General features: G+C 40.2%; 1 protein-coding gene across 2 annotated transcripts in view; it reads left to right on the top strand.

Moving 5' to 3' along the window:
- Nucleotides 1-27,043, top strand: part of SPOCK1 (sparc/osteonectin, cwcv and kazal-like domains proteoglycan (testican) 1) — an 867,883-nt gene that overhangs the window by 686,353 nt on the left and 154,487 nt on the right. For both annotated transcript variants that reach the window (XM_006899493.1, XM_006899494.1), the window contains one exon: nucleotides 2,715-2,829. In XM_006899493.1, the coding sequence (XP_006899555.1) occupies nucleotides 2,715-2,829 (115 nt within the window). The remainder of the gene's footprint in view (nucleotides 1-2,714; nucleotides 2,830-27,043) is intronic.

Genomic DNA, 27,043 nt, shown 5'->3' with positions numbered 1-27,043 from the left:
CTCTCTCATGGAGGAGTGATAGGGAATGGGAAAGGACACACTGACAAAGAAGATTAATCAGAACTGGCTTTGACAAGCACTGTGGCATTTGGACGAGAACAAACTGGGAGGAGGGTAGAGAGAATAGTGCAACAATGAATGAATGGAAGCCCAAAATCTCTGTAAATGTTCATGAAAATCAATAAAATATAATTATAGAAAAAAAAAAGAGTGTTGACCGTGGAGCCGAGCAAACTGAAGCTGTGAACAATCTCAATCTCTTCACTCAAATTACAATTTTTTAAAAATCAGAAATCCATTCTTTCTCTAAATTAGTTTCAAGAAACCCTGGTGGCATGTCTGTTAAGTGATTGGCTAATCAAAAGGTCAACTGTTTGAAAACAGTGGTTGTTCCTTGGGAGAAAGATGTAGCAGTCTGCTTCCCTGAAGATTAATAGCCTTGGAAGTTCTCAGGGAATGTCTGCTCTGTTTTATAGAGTGGTTATGAGCCAGTACTAACTTGATGGCAAAGGGTTCGGGTGGATGAATTAGCTTCCAATAGTCTATTGCTAAAATATTTGAAGACCACTAGTTTGAAATTGCGGATTGTACAATACAGCTCACCTAGAAGAAAAAGAGGAGGAGGAGGAGGAAATGAAAATACGGGCTGTGAGACTAAGCATCAAATTTCCAGCACTTTCCTTGGTTTGCTTTGGTTTGTCTTCTGCCATCTGGGCTGTCTGCGAGCACTTCCGTACCTCTGGCTTTCCAGGCTGCAGGCGTGTGCGCACGCATGTGCGTGCTCTCTCTCTCTCTCTCTCTCTCTCTCTCTCTGACTCACCCTTCCTCAACCAAAGTCTGATCCATATGGCTTTAGATGAACTTCTTTTTAGCTTTACCTTGAGCCATTCTTTCCATAATATTGTCACAATTACTTATTACCACATTGGGAACACATTAAGCATTTCACAAATATGTACTAAATGGAGGTTATGCATCAAGAGGAAGCTAACATTCCATAGGCTATCCTGTGGTTTATTCTCCTTCTCTCTGCAGGAGTATCCAGAAACTGTATCGTGACAGTTGGAGTTATGCAAGAGTGACTTTAGTACATTTAAACTCAGGTTTAAAGCACTCTTTCCCTCTGTTTGTAGTTGGTAGAGTTTGAATAGTTTGAAATAGAATAGTTTGTTCTCCGGCAATGAGCCAGCATTCATCTGCACTCTTATGTGTTGCTTTGCAAATGCTAGTGGCCTTTTTCAAAGGTATGCATTTGCGTTTTCCAAGGGCAAGGACTGTATCTCCTCTTTTCTTTCTTTTAAAAGATTCCCAGTGGTACCTGATAAGAGTTCCATGCACAGTGGGGGCTCGGTAAATCTTGCCTGACTCCTCTCCCTTTGAACCGCCACCAAATACAAAAGCGTGGTCCTGGGCCCATGGGTCTTTGCAGAGGACTGATTATACACAGAGCTTAATCTTGAAAATTTTATAGGTGAAAAGGAGTAAACTCTCTCAACAACTGTGATAGAGTAGCAAAGTCGCATAATTAGCCAAGCAACAGGATGCCTGTGCTCTGGAGGCCCATCAACACACCATCCATTGGCTTTCTGACTGGTAAATAATTAGCCCTGGGTCGACCCGTTGTAAGTTTTATGGTCATTGTCAAATTATCTAGCCTTTCTGAGTCTCAGTTTCTCCTTCCATAATGTAAGAAAAAGAGTAATTTTTAAAATACTGACAATTATTGTGGTCTTTTGCACTTAAATAACAACATCCTTCCTCCCAGCTTGTACATTTTTAAATATTGATTTGAGTGAAAGTTTACACAGCATGTTGTTTTTTCAAGCAATCTTTCATGCACATTTCATTCTGTAACAGTTATAATACTCACAGTGCCGGATCATCCATTCATTCAATATTATTTGTACTTTCACCTATCTTAATAAGTAGTTATTGTCTGTTTCCAGTCAGCTGAGACAAGGGTAAAGGGCTGGCAGAAAGTGGTAGAACTACCACATTTGCTACAAATGAAAGGTTGATAAGAGAGTGTGGATTTAGGAATTTTAATACCGAGTCCCAGAATTCAACAGACCTCTCCATTCTAAGTCTATTTAGATTACCTCAGACATCCTTCAACGGGAGAAAAACACTGTGTGGAATTTAGGTTTTAGATGCTGGGAGAAAAAGCCTTCACTGTTGATTCTTTCCCAAGGGGAAGGCCTCAGCCTCATGAGTACCATCCAAATTCAGGGAACAGATGACTGTTTTTCCTCTGCGTGCCTAGGAGGTGAACACCATGAGAGGAATGCAGAGTGTTACACCAGGAGAACTCCCTTTACACAAGTGGAAAGAGGATCTTAGAGGACTGAGACAAAAGGATCTTAGCAGGCTAAGATCCCCTTAGAGGACTCCAGGGATGTTTAGGTTCTATATAGAAATTGTTTTGATCAGTTGATCATTCCTTAAGATAATCCTATACAGTGCTTCTGTAGGTTTGTTTTGTTTCGTGTTTTTTTTTAAGAAATTATCTTATGCAACTTGAAAAACAGAAAAGACAATTTCTTCTCCAATATTGTGTAACTAAGATGAGTTTCACCGAAGATGGACTTTTTGCCTTCTCTGCTTTGGGTCCTTGCGAGCTTAACTGTGCATAGTCAGATACTCTTTCCTAAGTAAGCTGAGTAAGTTGTCTCTGTGACTGCATTCTCAGTGCCTGTTCTGTCTCTCCTTTGCAGTGCAAGATGGAGTTTCATGCTTGTTCTGCTGGCAAAAGTCTCACCACCCTCTGTGATGGACCCTGTCCATGTCTCCCAGAACCTGAACCACCAAAACACAAGGTGGAAAAGAATGGTAAGTGTGGATCTCAGGAGACTTCTGAAGGAGGTATGCATGGTCAAGGAGGTCTAGTATCCCCGGAGCATTCTGGGGAGATGGACTCACTTGGCAAGTACCCCAGATTGTCTGTAGACTCTAAACTGAATTGCCTTCAGCAACCATTAAAAGGAAAGGGAAGAGCTGAGAGTCTTTCAAAAGAATTCTGTTCAACTAAGATATGCACTAAGTGCTTTTACAGGTCAAATTGGCTATGGAATGGGAGGGGCAGGTTTTCAGCATTGAAGTCCAAGGCCTGCCCTTGGGTTGTATCTTGGTCTTCCTTGAACTCTAATCTCTCAGATCCTTTGAACATCTCAAGGCTGAATTTCAAAACAAGAGACTGCAGAGATGGCACAACAGTGGGGAGCATTCTCCTCCAAAAGCATTTTTTTATTAATATATTCTGCTTGGAATTCAGCACAGGATCAGGGGACAGATGAAAGAAGAATGCCTCCCCAGAGGCAGTGGTTTTTCTGCTAACACTGAAAGGGGCAGAATAGGCTGGATATATTTGGATGTTTTCATGATGGAGAAAATGATGTTGTCCAACTGGCCTCAGCCACTGTTCAGCCTTCCTTAAAGAGACCCAGCATAGAAGTTTGCAGTTCACCTTTGTGGAATTGGGACTTTCTCAGTTTTAACTGGCTAGTCCATGCAGAATTCTGTGTGGATGTGTTTGTGCTGGTGGACGTATCCTTGGGAGAGGAAGCTGGTTTGGTACTTGGGTATGAACTGAAAGACTGGCTGTTGAGAGTCACCCAGGGCATCTTAGAAGAGACATGACAATCCACCTCAGAAAATCCAAACTTTAGAACTCTGGAGTACAGTTCTGCTCTGCACACATCAGAATTGATTTGAAAGCTTCCGAGGTTTTGTTTTGGTTTTATAAGAATATGTGTGTGTGTGTGTGTGTGTGTGTGTGTGTGTGTGTGTGTGCTCCTGTGTGCATATTATGTCTTCTAGAGTCAGCAGATATTTGTAACGAGGGAGAATGAATAGGATGTGGCTGCTTCTCCATTTGTCCCTCCTGCACTTCAGCATCTTTTCCATGGCAAATTGATCAAGATGTACAAGTCTAGAATAATTCACTGTGACCTCAGGGGTATCGTGCCCAAACTTCATTTGGGGAGGTTGAACTCAGGGTGCAGAAGGATATTGTAAGCCATACGTAGTGTGACCATAAAAAAACCCAAAAATCTTCCACAGGTTTTTCTTAATTATAAAAACTGCTGGTCTTGTTGGATTTTGACCTAATTCATTGACATAACTGCAGCAAGAAATACTAATTAATATGCATAAGCTTCCTTGTAGTATCGTTAGAAAAATCAAAGGCCATATAGTGTTAAGCAAGGAGAAAGTCACAAAAATTAACATATGCCCAGAGATTTTGAAAAAATCTTCTTGGAAAGTTTTGATAACCTTGATTGTTTCAGTGTTTTCACTGTTGCTTTTATTTGCTCTTCTCTGAGACTACGCTGGTGGCCTAGTTGCAAGAAGCTGAGCTCTAATCCCGAAGTCACTGGGTCCAGGGCCCCAGTTTCTCTGTGGGAGAAGGAAGGGCAACCTCCTCCCATGCAATTAACTGCCACTCTTGAGGGTCAGCTGTGGGTCAGTTTCAACTCTCTGGTACACAACACTGAGACTGAGATCCCGACGTGGCCCAGATGGTGTGTGCTCAGCACTAGCCAAAAGGTTAGCAGATCTGACCCACTCAGTCAGTCAGGGTTCATCCTGTTTCTATACCTTTTCGATCTACATGCAGAATAGATCATTCAGGAGACTGGACTTTATGAGGAGCAGTATGACATCAGGATTGGAGGAAGATTCATCAACAACCTGTGTTATACAGATAGCATAATCTTACTTACTAAAACTGAGGAGGACCTGTAGTGTTTGCTGCAGAAGGCAGTCTTCACTATGGATAGAGCTAAACATCAAAACCAATTATTGTCAACATTGGGCCAATTGGCAGCATCATGATAGAGAAGCGATTGAGATTGTCAACAAATTCATTTTGCTTGGATTCACAGTTATCACTCTTGGCACCAGAAGTCAAGAAATCAAAAGATGAATTGCATTAGAAAAATCTGCTGTCAGGAACCTCTCCAGAGTGCTAAAGAGCAAATCAGTCTAAAAACCAAGGTGTGCATTATTCAAGCCATGGCCTTTTTGATTGATTTGTTGTACATCATAGAGCTGGACAATGAGTAAGAATAACATAAGGAAAATTATGACTTTGAGTTATGGTTCTAGAGAATAGTATTAACTATAACATGGATTATGAAGAGAACAAACAGGTCTGTCCTGGAGAGGGTGAAGCCAGGTCACACCTTGGAGGCAAGTCCTTTGAAGCTCTATCTCACATACTTTAGGCATGTTGCCAAGAGGGATCAGTCCTTGAAGAAGGACATCATGCTTGGAAGGGTGGGGGACAACACAGGAGAGGAAGACACTCCATGGATGAGAGGATTGATATAGTAAATAGGGTAATGGAGGTAGGTGTCAGAGTCAGATTAGCTCAGTATAGGGCAAGGTTCATGGCTATTGTTCTTAGGGTCACTATGAGTTGCAGTCAGTACGTAACAACAAGAACAACAAAAGTGCCACAGAAGAAAAGGGCTGGTGATTTGCTTCCATTAAGTTTAGAACTAAGAAAAACCTGTGGAGTGGCTCTACTCTGTATATAACACACCAGGTCTCTGTGAGTCAGAACTGACTCCACAGGAACAAATAATAGTTATGAGGCCAAGAAACCCAACCAAGAACATTATCATCACTAGATTTACGTACATTAATTGTAAATGGGGTGAAGAATTCTTTCATAAAAGGCCTTCCAATCTGCTGGGGTTTTCTAGAAAGGCTTTGTAATTTGTTAAGTAAGTTCTAGTTCTTGTAATACGTGATTAAAATTAAATGAATTTTTTTTTAAATTAAATGAAATTTAATCATGAATAAACTTATCACCATCTCCATTAAGACACTCTCTTTCCCTCTCCCATTGCTGGGGAGTTACAACTGACTGCCAGCTCCAGCAAGTTCTCAGGAGGCTATATGTGTGATGATAGAGGATGTACGCATGAGAGATTGCCCATCTTTCTCCCTCAGAACAACTAGTAGATTCCACCCTCAGAGAGGTGCTGCCTTTGGATTGTCCCTATGGACAATGTTACCAGAGCTCCCTATTAATGCCAGGCCCTTTCCCTTCATTCTCTGACTCTATTGGGTTTACCAGCACTGTAAGAATCTCTTCTTTGGCCTTTTTGAAGGACATGGGAAACTAAGGGGTAGTTGGCTTTGACTTTCTGGTGTCAAGAAAGTTGGTAATGATGCTGTCTCAAACCCTGTCTCCACAGGCATGAGGCAGGGGATATTTTTAGGAACATTGCCTCAAATGGGACTTAGATAGGAGGAACACGGGGGTTATTGCCTAAGACAACAGGTTAGCAGTAGAGGTCGGATTAGAGCCTCGTCTCTGGATTTATAGTCTAGTGGGTGGTTTTTTTGTTGCTACCGTCTGTACAATTTCCAGTCATAGCCAGTGAGGTTTTTTTAACCTGAAGGTGCTGAAAGATCTATAGCTGAGATGATAGAAGTTAGATTTAAATTCTTTTGAAATTGAAAGCGCTTGCCTGAATTTGACATGTCAACCATCAGGTAGAAAATGTCGTTGTGTTTTAAATGAGATTCTGTAGATCCTCTCCTACCCCCTTCCTGATGTTTCTAAGTCATTTGGGGAGGACGCTGAGAAGATACGGCTGTCTTTCCTTGTATTGGTGCAAAGTCACTTTTGGGGAGGGAAAATGAGTCCGACCAAGCAACCCAGAAAATTCTGTAAATGGTAACCCCTGATGGACCTGATGTGAGCTAAGGTTTGGGGGAGGATTGCACATGTGCAGTTCAGGCCGGAGGGAGGGGCGCTGCACGCTTTTCCAGGAGGTACGGCTAAGGAGGAAATTACAACTTCCGTCCAGCAGAGCTACTTGGAGCAGTAGAAAAATAGTCTAAGATGATTTTTTTTTCCCTCAAATGGTGTTTTCAACCTGAGGGCTAGATTCCGACGGGGGGGAAATCCTAGGCTGACAGATGGTTGTCTAATCCCATTACTTACCACCACAAGTGGAATTGGGAAATGTGTTTAAATGGGAACAGGAGGGGCTGCAAAAGAAATGGACTAAGGATTTCCTTCCCAATATAATGTTTCAATGGAAGAATCCTGCTGCAGAGACTCCTAGCAAAATGGAGATTTATCTTTCATCCAGGAAAGAACATTTTTCTTTAATGCCTATTGTGTAACAGGGTGAAGGCCTCGGGTTTGAAAACTTGCAATTTAAAAGCAGTTTGTATTAACCTTTCCACGCCCATTCAGCTTCATTCGCTTATTCTTCACTACTATACTATGGTCAGAAATTAAACATATAAAGGAATATTTAATTTTTAGGGCCTAGCTATTCTAAATGCCATGTCAAGGATAAAAACCAAAACACAGAAAACCAAACACCCAACAACTTTAGAATGAAAATGGAAGCTGCACCAAAGAAGAAAAAATTATTTGTCAGAACCCTGAGGTAAATTGAACTCAGAGTCTTTGAACTAAGATTCTTTTGAGTGTTCAGCCGTGGGAAAATAGACCAGGCTTCCCTGGTCATCTGAAGCCTGCTTAGAAGCAACTTATCAGAAAAAGCTAAAAATGGGCAGAGAGAGAAGGGAAACCAAGCAGAGGGTGGCCTGGTTCATAATTGAGGACTAAGAGGAGGAAGAACTTTGTGATAGAGATTAATGTCTGTGACAGTTCACCCAAAAGCCTTATTTCCCCTACTATCTTCATTTTCTTTTTTAAATTACAAATTAACATATATCCTTATAGAAAGTCTAAATGTCATGAAAAAATACTTCCAGTTCTGTTAGCATTTTGTTGCATATGTCTCCAAATACTTTTTTATATGCATATATCACTTACTTTTTAATTTTATTCATCCAAAATTACTACAAAGTGCATACTGCTTCTTTATATAACTCATGCATTCATCTTCATGTGAAAACAAGCAGCTCTGTCAGTATTCCTGTATGTTTTATCTATCTACCTATTAGCTGCCTTGAATGTTCTCTTGAATTCTAGAGTTAGAGAACTCCCACTCATAATCTCTGTTTGGATGTTCCATTGCCTTATAAACCTCAACAGGTCCAAAACCAAACTCTTAATCAGCTCCCTTGCCCCAAATCTTCTACTTCCTGTTATGGTAGTATGTGCTGTCTTAATGAAGGATGGCTCAAGATTTCCCTTTACTCAAGTAAAAACAAACCAACCAGCAACAATAACAGCAAAATTATCTCTCACGTGCTACATCTAAAAACACAAACCCTTGTGAAGATAGGAGGGTAACTGAGAAAGATACGTACATATAAAAATATTCAGGAAGGGAAAGGGGAACATAGAAAGAAGGGAAAGGAAAATCTCTACAATAGCAGAGGTTAATCAGCAGAGAACAAGTGAAGGGACAGAAAAGATTCAATGGGGATTTGAAAAGACAGAGTCAGAGTAGCCATAAATCAATAGTAACTACTGATATAAAATATAATACAAATGAATGATTGTATAAAACACAATGTATATGAATGAAATACAATGTATATGAATGATTGTAAACTAATAAGGAAAAAAGTCAACAACTATGAGGGGGCAAACTCCCCCCCCCAAAAAAAACCCAAAACCCAACCCACTACCTTCAAGTCAAGTCCTCTGACTGATGAAAACCATGCATCAGGTTTCAGAGGCTGCAACTCTTAACAAGAGATTGCCCATCTTTCTCCCACTGAACCACTGATAGATTTGAACTGTTGAACTTTCAGTTAGTAGCTCAGCACATAGCCACGGAGGTTTCATATCTAATCATCATCAAATTAGGTTTACATCAAATCATGTTACTTTTATTTTTAAATAGATCTGCTTTTTTTAATAACTTAACATTGTAACAATTTTAGTGATCCAGAACACACTCCATCTTTTGCATGGTTTACTTTTATAGTTTCTTAATTCATCTTCCTTGCCCTCCATTCTCTTTTGAGCATCATAGCAAAGGGATTCTGTTAAGTGTAAATCAAGTTTATAATACCCTCTTCAAAACTCACCAGTAATTGAGGTGTAAGAAAGTGTTAAAATCCTTCCTCCGGCCGGGGGTGGTGGTGGGGTGGGGTAGTGGTGGGTCTAAAATAATCTGCCTCTCTGATATGTCTCTGTCCTCATTTTTGCTAATAGAATTCTTGCCTTCTAAGCTTCAAGTACATAGGATTCAGTAGCCCAGTGCGATCAAATCTACTACAGGACAAGGAACTGCTCTGTAGGGTTTCCAGTGTTGTACATTTTTTTTAGAAGCTACCACGTCTTTCTCCAGTGGAGAGGGTGCTGAGTCCAAACCTGGTGAATGCTTTAATCACCACACCACCAAGCCTCTTTAGGCTTGTGCAGCCCTCTGCTCGCAAGGTAATTCCAATTAATGGCAACCCTCTGTAAGGTTTCCAAGGCTGTGAACCTTACAGCAGGAGTAATGCACTACACCAGGGCTTCTTTTAGACTTATGTAGGGTCCCCCAAACACACCATTGCAGCACTACTTCAGGATTTTGCCTTGGACCTTTCTTTCCCAGACATCATCCATGTGGTTCACTCCACCTATCACTGCTTTAAATCTTTGTGCACGTGTTACCTTCCCAGGATCCCTTCCCTGACATTTCCTGTCCTTTCCTACTTTATTTTCCTCTATCGTGTTTGTTACCTTTTAATATATTAGACATTTGTCTGTCTACTTTCCTCAACTAAAATGGCAGTTCAGTGAGGGAGTTTTGTCTAGATTCTCAGTAATAACGTGTCAAATTATTCAATGACTTTGCATTGTTCATTATATGGAGCTGTCAGTTGTAAGAGTGTTTTGGTGGGATACTCTGTAGAGGATTATGCTTTAACGAGAAGGTGGCTTCTCTCAGGTGGTTCAGATGTATGAGAGACTTCATAGGAAGAGGATGGGCAATCACCTCCCATGGGATTTACAACCTCCCAGAACCCCGGGGGAGGATCAGCTTTGTGTTGGTTCCATTGCCATGATGATGAGTGAGAAAGTGACAAGATTGCTATCTACCATACTTTAAAATGTTTAAAATAGTTTTAAAATTATTTCTTAAGACGAGAAATAATCTGCATAAACCAAAAGCTTCCTGTAGGTACTATTCAAAACATTTCATGGATTCTTTAGATAATAAAAATAGGTAGCTTTTGGCCATTAGCCAAAAGATTTGTGGTTTGAACCCACGGACAAGTACCTTTGGAGAATGATGATCACTGCTCACATAGGGTCGTCATGAATTGAAATCAACTCCGCAGCAACTAACAACAATGGAAATAAGCACTTTATATGTATTGCACAAGTCCTTTAATGATGGCCAGATTGTGTCATCTTTATTGCTCACAAGAAAATTTGAGATTTAGAGCAGTTCAGTGACTAGCCTAAGGCTGAAAAGTTAATAAATGACACAACTGGGATTTGAAATTGTTTCTAGAAACGGTGCTCTTGCCTTTACATTACTACTCTGTGTTCTTAACCTAAATTGAATGTCCATTCAAAGGGACAGGTTTCCTTCAGAAAAAGAAGCACACTCACTTTCCATTTCCCTGTGCTTTCAGTCCTCTGAGAAGGCAGCCCTTTAGTGATATCACATTTCTTTCCAATGGGATTTTTCCAAAGTGAGAGAATGAATATCCTCACTCATTCCTCCACTTTCTGCAATTCATGATTTAGCTCTCTGAAGTTTATCAAAATACTGGTACAGGCTTATTGTTCACTACTATAATATGGTTTTCTGATAGCCACAAGTTTCCAACCTAGCTCCTTAAGATAAAAATTCATTTGTAATTTGTTCTGAATTAGAATGTATTCTTCCAATGTGCTGGCTATCTATTGCTTTGCAAAGAAAAGACAGCATTACAATAAAGAAGAAATTGAAATTTTAATCAGAAGAGAGCAAGTGGCAGCCACTTCCCAAGTCTAGAAGATTGGTAGAATCTTTTTTCTCAAATTCAAATCATGGTGGGAAGCAAAGCAAGGTGAAGCACCACTCTAACAGGAGCTGTTGCAGGTAATTTCTATTATGTTGATTGTAACTCATGGTGACACCAAGTCTGCAGAGTTGACATAGGGTTTTCAAGGTCCTCATAGACACTTGGAGTGGGTTTGAACCACTAACATTTCAGCTAGTAGTTTAAATGCTTAAATATTTGTACCTCCAAGTGACTCTTTTAACAGTAATCCCCACCCTTGTTGAGTGAATTTTGATTCATAGCTAACCTCCATCTGATTTCAAACACTGTGGGTCTTAATGGGAAGAAACTACCCATATTTCTCCTGAGGATTCCTTCGTAAACTCAAATCACTGGAGATTCTTTGTTGTTGTAGTTGTTGCCTGGTACAGGAGGAGATTGTCCCTCCTTCTCCAGTAGAGTATCTAGTGGGTTTGAACCACACGCCTTCGAGATCGCAGCACAGCTTATTGCAACTAGGCCACTAGGGCTCCCATAGCCACTGGAGATTTTTGGCCTTTAGGTTGGAAGCACAACTCTCTAGTAAGAATCCTATGTGCTCAGTAAGTCTGATACATGTTGTGGTTGTTGTTATGTGCCGTTGAGTCACTTGCAACTCATAGCTACCCTATGTACAATAGCCCTAAACCCTGCTCTGTCCTGTGCCAATCTCACTGTCTCCGACACACCTACCACCATTACCCCAGTCACTGAATCAATCCACCTCCTAGAGGGCCTTCCCCTCCTGCGCCTGCCCTCCACCCTCCCAAGCATGATATCCTTCTCCAAGGACCGGTATCTCCTTACAGCATGACATAGTAGAGTTTAAAACGTATGTCGCCATTTTATTCTCCATTATCACTGTCATCATAATTTCCTTTATGACAGTAATGACTTTGTATATGGTTCTATTTCAAAACAGAAAGTGGTGAGTACACATGAAGGGGACAGGAATGCTAGTTTGATTTCTTAACAGAAGGAATAAATAGTGATGCCAGTTGGGGAGTTGAGAATAAGCAGTTGGATAAATATATACAAATAAATATTCAAGTCACTTGGGCCCTAAAACAACAACTGGAATCACTTCATTCTGGAGAGATCAAGGGTGAAAAAGGATGTTTCCATATCACAGCATTGTAATTTAGGGAAAATGCTGTCATGCTCTCCTAATCCTGTGAAAGTATTCCCTGCTTCTCCTCTTGTTTTTGTTTTTTGTTTGTTTTTTAATTTTAAAGGAGCTTTTGGTACAAGAGAAAACAGACCTACTTAAACAGCAGGGATTCTGCTTGTGTTTCTTTTTAAACCAGGGCCAAGGATAAGCTAAAAGAAATAGCATTAAAATAGTTTGAGGAACGTTCTAGAAAGTGGAGGCGCAATGGCATTGGAGACAGAGGTGACCAAGGGGATTCTGCTGATCCTAGAATCCCCACTTTTATATTTCCCAGTAAGAACTTAGCAAGGCTTGCAGCAAGGCCTTCATGCTTGATGAAATATTACTGTGTAAAAGAATTTTTGTACAGGAAAGTGATCTTGCCTACTTGCTACATATCTGCCTAAGGTTCCCAGGAAGAGCATTATCTCTGCTTTTTTCCTCTTACTCAGGCTAGAGAGTATCCATTTGTTTTTACTTCTTTGACTTCACTATGCTTTGTTCAAGTTTGAATCTCCTAAAACAGTCCTTATCACTGTGTAATATGTGGGGACAGATGACACTAAAAACCAAGTGACTTATCTGAGTCCCATTCTCGTAAGAGATAAAAATGTAGCCCCACTTTCAGAAACCACACAGGTGTTGAGTATAGATGCCATGAAAACAGATTTATAAAATGAATGTCAAAGAGGAAAATCAGTAATGTCAAAAAGGGTTGCAATTAGAATTTTTATCATTTACTTTTAAATGTATATCTTAAATGGAAAAATAAATACATTTACTTCAGCAAATTTAAAACCTAGATGAAATGCTTAAATTCCTAGAAAAATCATACCTACCTAAACAAATAAGATCCAAGACTTAAAAGAAAAAAAAGAAAGACTACAGCCTTCAATATGGATTATACCACAGCATCAAGAGACAGAAAAAAATCTGAGTGGAACCAATAAATAGACATCATAGTAGATGGAGAGAAGATTGAAGTCAATGAGTTTATTTTACATGGATCCACAGTCAACACCCCTGGAAGAAATACTCAAGAAATCAAAAGACAGACATGTTACATTGAACAAATTTGCTGTCAGGAACCTCTTGAAAGTGCTAAAGATCAAGGTTGCCAGTTTAGAGATTAAGGTGCTACTAACCCAAGCAATGAATTATCAGTTGCTTCATATGAGTAACAAAGTTGGAAAATGAGTAAATAGAATCAAAGAAGAGTTATGTGAATTGTGTTGTTGGTTGTTGTTGTTGTTGTTGTTGTTAAGTGCTGTCGAGTCGTCGGCGACTCATAGTGACCCTATGAATGAAAGTCCTCAACACTTGTGTGACTTTCATCCTTTCTTCAGGCTTATAGGGTTTCTGGAGGCAAGCTATTACAGAAGTGGATGCCACTCCTGCTTCCAAGCTTGTTTTAATCAGGGATCTCAACCCAACACCATCCACCATGGGTAAACCTTATCACATTTGACACATCAGTGTCACAGTGTTCAGCTTCACAGCAACCACAAGTTACCTCTCTACAGCAAGTAGACACACCAGGGCTATACGATGTTTGGCTTGGTAGCATCATTTTCAGTCCCCGAGGCCAACTGATCTCTCTCTATGTTATTAAGTGCCTTTGACCCTGTGAACGAAAGTCCTCAACACTTGTGTGACTTTCATCTTTTCTCCAGGTTCATATGGTTTCAGGAGGCAATCCCTACAGTATTTTACCATTCCGGCATGCCCAAACGCTGGCAAAGTCTGTGCCAGAGACCCCTAATTCATCTAGCAAATCCGCTCTGCAGCCACCTACTTGGGGCAAAAAGAAAGCCACAAACGCCCTAGCATTCCCGATATGCCTCTTCTTCCAGGCTCCAGAGACCACGTGCATCCATCCAAGTGTTGTTGGTAGACAGTATTAACTATATCAAGGGTTCTCAAATAATAAACAAACATCTTAAAGAAAGTACAACCAGAGTGCTCCTGAGAGACAGAGATGCTCTCTCATATTTTGGCATATGGTCAGGAGACACTGGTCTTGGAGAAAGATGTCATGATGGGTCAACAAGATGAGTTGCTCATGACTGCAGTAATGGGCTTGAATATGGTGGAGATCATGAGGATGCTGTAGGATGTAGCAAAGTTGCTATTGTTCATAGAGTTGTTGTGAGTTGTAGTAGACCTGATATCATCTAACCACAAATCAGAAAGGAAAAAAGAAAATTATCTGTAAGTACAGATACAAGATTCTAGGTAAAGATCACACTGTTATTACTATCCTCATTCCTCTAGTAGTCATAGGGTTTTTAAAAGTCTGCTATTTAAGAGGTAGTTAGCCAGTCTTGCTTCCTAGTCTGTCTTAATCTGGGAGCTGTACTAACATCTGTCCACCATGGGAAACCCTTATGGCATTTGGCACACCAGTGGCATAGCTTTCAGTATCACAGCAACCCCAAATTATTTCAGTACAGCCAACTGACCGACAAATGCTGCACTGCTTAGAACAAGGTTCTCTGCAAACACAACAAACTGCCAATTTAGTTTGTAACTCTGAAAAGAAATTAGTCTTCACACCAACATGATTTGTTTAAACAAAAAGCTTCCCACACATACTTGATTGTTAACTAAGTAATAATTTTAAAAAAACCCACCAAAAACAGTTTACACACACCTGACTGTCAATTAAAACAAAACAGCCTACCTTCTAGAATACAACTGTTTTATACAGGAGACTCCAAACTGGAGAAAATAAAGATTCTTACCATCAGACTAATAGGCAACATCATGATGAATGGAGAGGAGTTTGAAACTCTGAACAACTTCATCCTACTTGGATCCAAAATTAACGCCCTTGGTACCAGCAGTCAGGAAATGAGACACATTGCACTGGTAAAGTCTGCAGTTAGGGACCTCTCCAAATTATTGAGGAGTAATGATGTCAGTTTGAGGACTAAGGTGCATCTGATCCAAACCATGGTCTTTATGATCACTTGATATGCATATGAGAGTTGGACTATGAATAACAATGACAGAAAAATAATTGATGCTTTGAACTGTGGTGTTGGAGAAGAGCACAGAACATTCCATGGACGGCCCAAAAAAACGAAACAAAACAAAAAACCGAACCTAAAACCCCAAATATATATGTGTTGGAGGGAGTACAGCCAGAGTGCTCTTTGGAGGAAAGAATGATGAGGCTTTGCGTCACATACTTCGGCCATGTGTCTATAAACGTCTATTCCTTGGAGAAGGACATGGTGCTTGGACGGGAGGAGGGCCAGTGAAGGAGAAAGACCCATGACTAGGTGGATTGATTTGGTGACTGACTACACAGTGGCCTATGGTGTATCAGGAAGTGTGAGGAGGGCATAGGATAGGACAGGGTTCAGATCTGTTGTTCATAGGGTCACTATGGTACCTTCGGTGCATAGAATACTTGACTCAACAGCACTTAACAAAAGTCACACACAAACATACGTACATGTGAAAACACATACAAAACAAAATAAAAAAACAACTCCTGCTAGAGGTAATAGGAATTCAGCAACTGCTTCTAGGGAAAAGGATAGGCAGTCTCCTTCTGGGCAATTGATTATTTGCCTCTGGCAACCTGGAGGGTCAGCTCTGGGTTGACTCTGACTAAAAAGGTATATAACAGTAACAGCAGCAACAGAAATACCAGAAGAATTGAGCAATATTGTAGAATACAAAATCAACACGTGAAAATATGTTGGATTTAATTATACTCTATAAATAATACTTTGAAGGGGGAAAAGCAAGGAAATAATACTATTTATAATCACCCACAAAACTATGAAATAGGCGAGCTCTGGTGGCCTAGTGGCAGGAAACTGCACTGCAATCCCAGAGGTGCGTGGTTCAAATCCACCAGATGCTCTGCTGAAGAAGGAGGAGCAATCACCTCCTGTACCAGTCAGATCCAATTTGACGGTACACACATAAAAAGAATAAATAATAAAAAACCCAAAACTATGAAATATCGAAGAATTAACTGAACTATAAATGTAAAGGACTTCTTTTATTGTTAGGTACTATTGAGTCCAGTATGACCCATAGTGAGCCTATAAACAACAGATCTGATCCCTGTCCTATCCTACGCCATCCGCATACTTTCTGACATGCTTTTTCCCATTGCAGTGGTCACTCTATCAATCCATATGGCTAATGGTATTACTCTCTTTCACTGACCTGCCAACCTTACAAGCATGAATTCACCTTCCATGAATAACCTCTCCTAACAGCATACCCAAAGTATGTGAGACAAAGCTTTGTCATCTTGGCCTCCAAGGAGCACTCTTACTGCACTTTCTCCAAGACATACCTGTCTGTTCTTTTTGCAGTTCATGGAATATTCAGGACTGTTCTTCATCTCTACAGCTCAAAGGCATAAATTATTCTTTTGTCATTCTTCTTCATTGGTCAGCTCTCAGATGCATAGCAAGCGATTGAAAAGACCATGACTTGAATCGAGTGAACTGTAGTTCTCAAACTGACGTCATTGCTCTTCATTAATTTGGAGACATAATCATTGCAATGCATCCCCACATCTCCTGACTGCTATTACCAACTGTGTTTACTGTGGATTTAAGTAAGCTAAGGTCGTTGGCAGTCTCACCATCGATCATGTTGTTGCCTATATGTTCAGGGTGGACATTTCTGTGTTCTTGACATTGAGATGTGATCTATATAGAAAACTGTAGTCCTTGATCTTCTGCAGCAAACTCTTTTAAAGTTCTCTTCACTTTCAGAAAGCAAGGTTGTGTCATCTGCATAATGAAGGTTGTTAATGAGTTGTTATTGTTAGGTGCCATCAAGTCCATTGTACCTCAGAGCAAGCCTTTCAACAACTCTGAAACTTTTCCTATCCTGCACCATGCTCACAGTCTCTGGAAAGCTTGTCTGTCAATCTCTTTAAGGGACTTTCTCACTTTCTCTGACCCTCAACATTTTCCAGCATGAGTCTTTTTCCAAGGAGAGGCTCCTCCTGACAACATCCTCAAAGTATGTGAGATGAAATTTTATCATCCTTGCCTTTAAGGAGAATCCTGTTTGCATGTCCTCCAAAACAAACATCATTACTCTTCAGTGATTTGGAGAGACTCCTGACTGTACTTTTCTCACTGTAATGTCTTTTGATCTCCTGACTGCTGTTGTTACCAAGTGTGTTTGATTGTAGATCCAAAAAAGCTGAAGTCATTGACGACTTTAATGTTTTCCTCCATCTATTATGATGCTGCTCATTGATCCACTGGTAAGAATTTTTGTTTTCTTGATGTTGAGATACAATCCATACTGAAGGCTGCAGTGTTTTGATTTATTGCAACAAGTGTTTCAAATCCTCCTCATTTTCAGCAAGTAAGGTTGTGTCATCTGCTTAACGAAGGTTATTGATGAGTCTTCCTCCAATCCTTATGCCACGTTGCCATATCCTTCTTCATAGAGTCCACCTTCTCAAATACAGATGTTATCAAGTTGACTACAACCCATAACAACACTATGAACAAGGGATCTGAACCTCACCCTATCCTGTGCTATCCTCATCATATCTGGCATACTTGAGCCTTTGTTACAGCCACTATATCGGTCACTCTCTTGGAGTGTCTTCCCGTCCCTTGCTGACATTTCCAAGCATGATGCCTTTAATCAAAGACTTGTCCCTTCTAAAAGCATGCTGAAAGTATATTAGACTGTGTTCCACCATCCTTGCCTCTAAGAAACACTCTAGTTACACTTTCTCCAAGACATAGTTCTTTTCTTCTTTTGACATTCTTTGGGACATTTGGTAATCATCTCCAATTCCACAACTATAAAAGGCACAGATTCTTCTGTCATCCGTATTCATTATCCAACTTTCAGATTCATAGCAAGTAACTGAAAAGATCAACTGCACCATAGTCTTTAAACTTATATCATTGCTCTTGAGATCTTTGGAGAGGTTCCTGACAGCAGATTTCCCCAATTCAGCATGTCTTTTTTTTAACTTAATTTTATTAATTAGTGATTTATTTTTAAATGAGAAGGTCATATGTATAGAGAACAATAATCTTGATAAAAACATAATGATGATCACAATAGAGGAACATTGTTAATCTTGTAATACAATGAGTGACTGAATTATTGTGTTTACATATAATAAAGAAAGATACAGGGATAAATGATTAGTGACAAAACATGGAAGCATTACTATTAAATAAGATAAAACTAAGTAATTTTAAGGTACAATATTATTTCATTTATAAGCAAAACATACTTAGGAATATGTCAGCACATATAAAATGAAGACATTTGACGTCTGCAACCTAAGTTATTAAATATTGTATATAAATTAAAATTTAGATACACAAGTATGACATATGGAGCATTTCAAGGCAGCGTCTTTTGATTTCTTGTCTGTTCATAGCAAGAGTGATCTGAGTGAGATGAAATTGTGAACGATTTCTGTTTTTCTCCATCTACTATGATATTGCTAGTTGATACAGTGGTTAAGAATTTCCATCTTCTTAATGTTGAGATGTAGTCAATATTGAAGACTGTAGTCTTTGATCTTCTTCAGCAAGCATTTTAAGTCCTCCTCACTTTCAATGTGTCATCTGCATAACAAAGATTGTTGATACATCCTCCGCAAATTTTGGTGCCTTCCCCCCCCCATAAATCCCAGCTTTGTGGATAATTTGCTTGGCATACACATTGAATAGGCATGCAGAAAATGTACAGCCCTGACCCATACCTTTCTTGATTTTAAACTGTGCAGTTCAGACAGCAGTATTTGGTCTAGACATAGGTCTCACATGGACACAGTTGAGTGCTGTGCTATTCCTATTTTCTCAATGTTAGTCATAATTTGTAATAATCCACAGAATCAGTTATAGTCAGTAAAACACAAATAGACATCCACCTGGTACTCTATGCTTTCAGCCAAGATTCACCTGGTGCCACTGCCTCTTCTAAATACAGCCTAACTTTTTGGCAGTTCTTTGTCCAAGTACTGTTCTAGCCATTTTCAGCAGGATTTTGCTTGCACGTGGTATTAATGATGTTTTCTATAATTTTCACATTCTATTAGATCATATTTTTGAAGAATGAGAATAAATCTGGATCTCTTCCAGTCACTTGGCTGGGTTGCTGTCTTCCAAATTTGTTGGCAAATTCCAAGCTGTATCCGTCTGTTGAAACATGTCCATTAGTATCCCATCAATTTTGGGGGCCTTATTTTTAGCCAGTGTCTTCAGTATAGCTTGAATCTCTTCCTTGCTCACAATTGCTACTGCCTAAAAAGGTTCTGTCTCAGCCAATTGTTTTTGGTACAATTGTCAGAAAATGTGGGCTGGTGAGAGAAATGAGGATAAATAGAATTATAGAATTTTGTACAGTGATGCCAACAGGTAATAAATCAACAAAATTTTAAGAAGTATTGAAGTGGATGTAGGCATATACTAAGAGCTGCTAGTGGCCTAGTGGCAAGAAACTGCATTGTAATCCTGAAGGCACACGTTTTGAGGCCACCAGTGGCTCCGCAGGAGAAAGATGGACATTCCCCTCCTGTTCAATTAACTGCCTCTGAAAATTCACTTGAGGATCAACTATGGATTGGTTCCAACTCTATGGTACACAGCAATGAGCATTTACATATATGGGTAAGTAGAGGTATACCATTTATGAAGGAAGATAGATTTATCAGCATAGACATGCAGATTTAGCTGTGTATGTTGTTTTGTAGCTGTTAGGTGCCTTCAAGTTGACTACAACTTATAATGACACTTATGAGCTTATAAAGAATGGATATTAGCCTTGTCTTATCCTGTTCTTGATGTTATGTACCACTGAGTCACCTTTGACTCATAGTGACACTATACACAATAGCTCTGAACTCTGTCCTGCCCTGAGCGAGTCTCACTGTCTTCAGCACACCTGTACCTATTATCCCGGTCACTGTGTCAATCCATCTCATCCAGGGTCTTCCTCTCCTGCATTGTCCCTCCACCCTCCCAAGCATTGTGTCCTTCTCCAAGGACTGATACCTCCTGGCAACATGTCCAAAGTATATAGACAGAGCTTCAAAATCCTTGCCTCTAGACAGGAAGTTCACGCTCCCCAGAAGAGAATTGTTTGTTTTCTTGGCAGTCCAAGATATGTTCAGTACTTTTCTCCAGCACCACATTTCAAAGGCATAGATTATTCTGCTTTCACCCTTATTCTTTGTCCAGCTCTCTGAGGCATAAAAAGTAATCGTGAAGACTGTGACCGGGATCAGGTACACTTTAGTCCCTAGACTGACATCTTTGCACTTCAGTACTCTGGAGAGGTCTCTGTTGGCAGACATTCTTAATCTAGTTCCTTTTACAGCTTGCTTGGGTCCACAAACCAGCGTCCCTATTCTGTGTCATTCCAATAATCTCTGTCCTACTAAAACCCATTGTGGTAAGTCACTGTGCACAGGTCTTCCTCTCTTTTGTTGGTCATCTGCCTTTCCCAGAATGATGTTTCTCTCCAAGGACTTCTTCCTCCTGAAAATATGCCCAAAGTAAATGAGACAAAGTTTTAACACCTTTGCCTTTAAGGAGCACTCTGAGGCGTACTTTATTCAAGACCGATTTGTTTGTTCTTTTGATTTATCAGTACTCTTTGCCAACATTACAATTCAAAGCATTGATTTCTTCTTTCACTCATTAATTTTTCAGCTTTCAGATGCATAGGAAGCAATTGGAAAGACCATGACTTGAATCAGTCACACCTTAATCTTTAAACTGACATCATTGCTCTCTCGCACTTTGGAGAGGTCCTTGGTGGCATATTTTCCCAATGCAATATCTCCTTTTAATTTCTTGACAATTGTTTCCATGGATATTGATTGTGGATCCAAGTAAGATGAAATTATTGACCACTTCAATCTTTTCTCCATTTGTCACAATATTGTTCAGTGGTGTAGACTTGTTTTTATTGTTTTGAAATGTAAGCATATTAAAGACTGTAGTCTTTGATTTCCTGTACCAGGTATTTCAACTTTTTTTTCACTTTAGTGCACTTATTTCCTCCTCACATCGTCATGCCACAGTCTTCTTCGTATATCCTGTGTGTAGTTAGATACTTTCAGGTACTTCTCAGACATAACCAAATATCTTCCCAGATCAGGTTTTTTATAAAGTTTATATCCATGGTCTCCTTTGAAAATGCATTCAACTGGAATGATGTAGCTCATAGAATTCATATCCTATGTTCTAGCTAAAGATTATGTCCAGAGTCTTAAAAGATTTTAGTTGACCATCTAAGTTACAACTATTGGTCTTTACTTGTCAAGAGCAAAAGAGTAAGAAGTAAGAATCAAATTAAAGAAAAGAGATAAGTATGATAAGTATATAAGGCTGATAATCTTCAGAAACATCAGTGACAATTCCCCTGATGAGAACTAGATAATTCTCAGTTACCACCACTGACTTACATGACCAAAAAAATAGGTGATTTTAGTTTATGTGGGGAAAAAAATGCTAGACAAAATTCAAATTCCTGAAAATTGTCAGATTAACTGGACCATTGCAAACTATTTTCCCCTAAGATACTCTTTAAACCTTGAACAAAGACTATCCCCTGAGATTACCTTCCAAAAAAAACCACCAAAGTGGCACACTAAATAAAGGCTGTTACCTGTTAGATCTGTGCTTACCTGAAACAAACAAGACAAACCAAAATAAAAGAAGGACATCTGTATGAATCTGAGAAGTCAGCACTTAATTTAGAATAAGGGAGTCTTGGACATGGAACATTCACACAATGTACATATTGATGCAATGTAGAAAATGTAAGCAAAGCCTTGATTAATTTGTACAGAAATTATCAAAGCTGGTGTATAAATGTTCACCAAAACTACAACAAGACGTCATTGATGGAATGGCTGTGGTGACTGCACCTACAGGTCTCTCCTCTCCAGGGACCTTACATTCGGGTTTTTACCACTGTGTGCACCATGACACAGATGGTGCAAATCAGGCCACCTTCACTCACATGTGGAAAAAATTTAGTTGCGGCAATGCTAGGCTGCTTATCAGAAGGTCAGTGGTTTGAATTCACAAGCCATTCTGAGGAAGAAAAAATGAGACAGTCTCCTTCCGTAAAGATTTACAGTTCATGAAAGATCATCATGAGTCCAAACTGATTTGATGACAGTGGGATTGGTTCTTAAAGTTTTCAAAGCATGTTCATGTACTTGAACTTGTAGGGGGTCCCATCCTCTAGAAAGGCTGGGTATTGTGGGTGAATCGGGTCCTTAGTTTGAAGAGGCATGTCTGTGATTCAAAGATGACTATTTCAGTTCTTCCTTGTCTCATTCTGGGGCTTGAGCACAAATAACTGCCGTGTGTGTTTGTGGATAATTTTAAAGTTAAAATAGGAGCCATAATTCAAACCTGGCTCAAGTGGGTCTGCTCGTTTCCCATACCTTGATTCTCTGATTTATGACAGCTATTCACAGTGTCTCAGGAACAAAATATTTTCCCTTGATTTCAGAAGTGTAATAAGTACTCTTTAGAATAGAACATCCTATTCTGTTGCAGTGTTTCCTGAGACTCTCATAAGAATACAGAGAATGTTTGTAGGCAGAGGAGGTAGTATCTGAAGATACCAATAATCTGTTCTTATTTGGTTGAGAGGTTTTATTGCAAGAATTATACTTATTTCCGTGTTGTGAGATGTTGTTGTTAAATGCCAGCAAGCCCACTACAACTCACAGCGACCCAGTGAACAAGAGATGGGAACCATGTGCTATTCTGTGCCCTCCTCCTCATCTGTCATATACGTGAGCCTATTATTAGAGTCTGTCACTTTTTCTTGTTGAAGGTCTTCCTCTCTTTCAAACTGATGCTTTACCTTTCCCAACACGATGTCTTTTTCCAAGAGCTGACCCTTCTTAACAACATGCCCCAAATATGTGAGACTAAGTGTCAACACCCTTGCCTCAAAGCAGCACACTGTGTTGATCCTGTGGCAATCAATGGGATGTTCAGAGAGCTCTGGTGGTTTAGTGGCAAAGAGCTTCACTGCCAACTCAAAGAAACATGGCTCAAATCCACCAGCTGCTCACCAGGATAAATATGGGCAACCCTCTCCTCTGTAATTGACTGTCTCTGAAAACCCACTAGTCACTCAGCTGTGAGTCAGTTCTGACTAGATGGTACACAACAGCTATAACAATGGAATGTTCAACACTCTCATCCAAGCACCAGAACTCAAGGGCACCAATTCTTTTGTCATCCTAATTCATTGTCTAACTTGCAGATGCATAGTAAGTGGTTGGTGCACCCCTAGCATTTAAACTGGCATTGTTGCTGTTTAGCATTTTGTTGTGATATAGTTGGGTTAAAACCTGGTTATTATCTCACTGTTACCTCATAGTATGTCAGTTTGTCTTATTGTGGTGGCTTGCATGTTGCTGTGTGGCTAGAAGCTATGCACCCTATATTTCAAATACTAACAGAGTCTCCCATATAGACAGATTTCAGCAGAGTTTCCAGACTAAGGCAAACTAAGAAGAAGGACCTGAGATTCTACTCCCAACCGGAAAAACCTAGCTGATGTAAACCTTCTGCTTAACAGTAGAACAGTCTGATTCAGAGCCAGGAGATGAATCCCTCAAGTTAGAAGACACTGAAAAGAAACAGTGGCTGTGACAAGAGGCCCAGACTTTGTAGCAGTTGTGAAGTTGCTGCTGGATGCAGTGTGTTTGGTTCTGTTGTCTGTAGTCACTCACTGAGCTGGAACTGACTCAAGACACCTACCATCTAAACACCTCAACATCACTACAGCCTCGCCGCTCCCAGGAGGTTGCTGTTCAGAAAAGGCAACGTTTCATTCACAGAATGAAAATAACACGAATCCTTTTTTACTTTATGTGCCTGAATTTTGCTGGTCTCCAAGCTCTGTTCAACACTTAAAGCTTACGCTAACACTCTGAGATTGGGGTTTGTTTTCTTTTCCCTGAAATTGAGCACCGCTGTTGAGAATGGAGGTAATGAAGAATGTATTTTCATCCTGTCCATCCATCAATCCAGTGTCTCCTTTGTGCCCACCCAAGTTCTGTGTTTTTTTCCTCCCTCAAGTCGGACGCTAAGAGCTCTTAGGCCAAACATCTCAGTGATATATTTTTCATTTGTCTGTATATGTAGTTCACTTATGTCCCATGGTAATGATTGCCTCAGGCTGGACTGTTTTCTAGCTCTTTATAAAGATGTATTTATAAGTCCGTGGCTACAAAGCTTTTCTTTCTTTCTTTTTTATTGTTTTCTGAGTACCTCGCTGATTTTGATTTGCTGCCAGCTTCTGTGCATTTTGGTTGCTGCGGTCTAAGGAGCTGCACTACTGCCTTCTGTGCCTGAGACAGGAAACAAAAAAAGATATTTTGCTACATTTCTTACTTCAGATATATCGGCATTTTATACTCACTATATTGTGTCTTTTCTTATCCCTAACAGATCTGCTGACTGAATGGACACAACTAAGTGCAAATCCTATTTTGTATAATATCTGCAACATATTTATAGTAGAGCACTCTTTATATAAATATCAAAGTGGAGACTAAGGTGTGTCTGATACAGGCCATGGTCTTTGCATTCACTTGTTATGCATCAGAGAGTTGGACAATGACTAGAGAGGATAGAAGGAGAATCGCTAATTGATGCCTTTGAGCTGTAGTGCTGGAGAAGGGTATTGAATGTACCATGGACTGCCAAGAAAACAAACAGATTCATCCTGGAGAGGATTAAACCAGGCTGCTCCTTGGAGGCAAGGATCCTGGGGCTTTGTCTGACATACTTTGGACATGTTATAAGGAGGGACGGATCCTTGGAGAGGGACATCATGCTTGGGAGGGTGGAGGGACAGCACAGGAGGGGAAGGCCCTCTATGAGGTGGATTAATTCAGTGACTGGGGTAATCGGGTTGGGTGTGTCAGAGACAGTGCTATTGGCACAGGACAGAGCAGGGTTTAGGGCTGTTGTACATAGGGTGGCTATGAGTCGCAAACGACTCGACGGCACATAACAACAACAACCATGGAGTCGGAACCAATCCATACATAGCTGACCCTCCTGTGAATTTCCACAGGCAGTTAAACTCACAAGAAAAGATTGCCCATCCCTCTCCCATGAAGCAGCTGGTGGATTTGAACTGCGTGCCTTCAGGCCTGTAGTACAGGTTCTCACCACTTGGCCACCAGAGCTTACTAAAGTAATCAGTCTCAGAGTTGACCCTCCAGCAGGTTTTCAGGGGCAGTCAATCACATAGGAGGAGATTCAAACTGTGTGCCTTTGGGATTGCAGTGCAATTTTTTTGCCACTAGGGCACCTAGATGATATGTTGTTGTTATGTGCCATCAAGTCGTTTGAGACTCATAGCGACCCTATGTACAGCAGTCCTAAACTCTGCTCTGTCCTGTGCCAATCGCACTGTCTCTGATAGTCCCATCCTGATTACCCCAGTCACTGAATCAATCCACCTCATAGAGGGCCTTCCCCTCCTGCGCTGTCCCTCCACCCTGCCAAGCATGATGTTCTTCTCCAAGGACTGGTCTCTTCTCACAACATGTCCAAAGTATGTTAGACGGAGCCTCAGAATCCTTGCCTCCAAGGAGCCACCCGGTTTAACCTTTTCCAGGATGAATCTGTTTGTTTTCCTAGCAGTCCATGGTATTCTCAATACTCTTCTCCAGCACCACAGCTCAAAGGCATCAATTCTCCTTCTATCCTCCTTGGTCATTGTCCAACTCTCTGAAGCATAACAAGTGATTGCAAAGACCATGGCCTGTGTACAAAAAACCTAGATGATATAGGAGAATATAATCAATTCAATGACATCATTATGAAAGCAGCTAATTCTAAAAGGTATCTGTTGCAGACTGAGAGTAAAGCATTTTTATAATTATTAATAATGAGACAGACAACCAGCAATGAGACAAAACAGAGAGCAGTTCTCCACTAAAGGGCTGACCCGAGTCATGTTTGGACATGTAAGGAAAAACTACTTAACTTTTCTGGGTTTCAGCTTCCTTTTCTGTAAAAACACTTTAGAGAGTTTTGCCGTCGGGCCAGCAGTTCTCTACTAAAGGGCTGACCTGAGCTTCCCTGTATCTTTATTGAAAATTATCAGGAAGTAAATCACAAAAAGAATTCAATGTAAATGAAGCCAAGCTCTTTCTTTTGAAAAACCTTCCCTTTGACTCAGAAGGAGGGGTTAGCAAATGCAAGAATCTGGTAAACCCTTAAGGATTGCCTTGGTGCCTCGGGGTGAATTCTATCCTGAAATAATCTTCAGTTTATTACAGATATTTAGTATTGGTTTCCCATAGGTATAAGTGCATGTTGATTTATCTCCCTCCTTTCTTTAGGCAGCACACACACATATACAAATACGCATGCATGCGTGTGTTCATGCATACACATGGTTAACCTGGATCTGTGATTAGTGTTTTCTGGCTATACACTACCTTTCAAAAGAAAGTGAAGATCTACATTTAGTCTTACCTGCTTATAGAAGGCACTGCCAGTTGTCTGCCAAATATCCATTCAATTCTGGATTTTGTTTGAAGAAAGATATCTTGGATACATTACCATTTTCTATAATCTCTTTAGAACTTGTCGTTAGGTGCCATCAAGTTCAACTACAATTCATAGTGATCCTAGCAACAGTGGATCTGAACCTTGTTCATCATGCCATCCTCTTCATCTCTCATATACGTGAGCTAATTGAGCTTGTGATTCAGTTTTGATCAATGAAAATCAATGAAAGTCTTCTGAAGATTAAGAAAGGTTCTGCTGTGGTATATTCGCACAATGGAATACTATGCTGCATTGAAAAACAAGGAACTCATGCAATATTCTTCAAAATGGGTGACCCTGGAGGACATTATGCTAAGTGAGGTATCTCAGTCACAAAGGGACAAATGCTATATGATGCCACTGTTGTAGAATGAGGCTGGCATTGGGGTGGGGG

The sequence above is a fragment of the Elephantulus edwardii genome, unplaced genomic scaffold (assembly GCF_000299155.1).
Source record: "Elephantulus edwardii isolate Elephantulus edwardi_28Jun2011 unplaced genomic scaffold, EleEdw1.0 scaffold00259, whole genome shotgun sequence".
Classification (NCBI taxonomy): domain Eukaryota; kingdom Metazoa; phylum Chordata; class Mammalia; order Macroscelidea; family Macroscelididae; genus Elephantulus; species Elephantulus edwardii.
The sequence above is the reverse complement of the archived record's forward strand: the minus strand, read 5'-3'. Positions and strand labels throughout refer to the sequence as shown.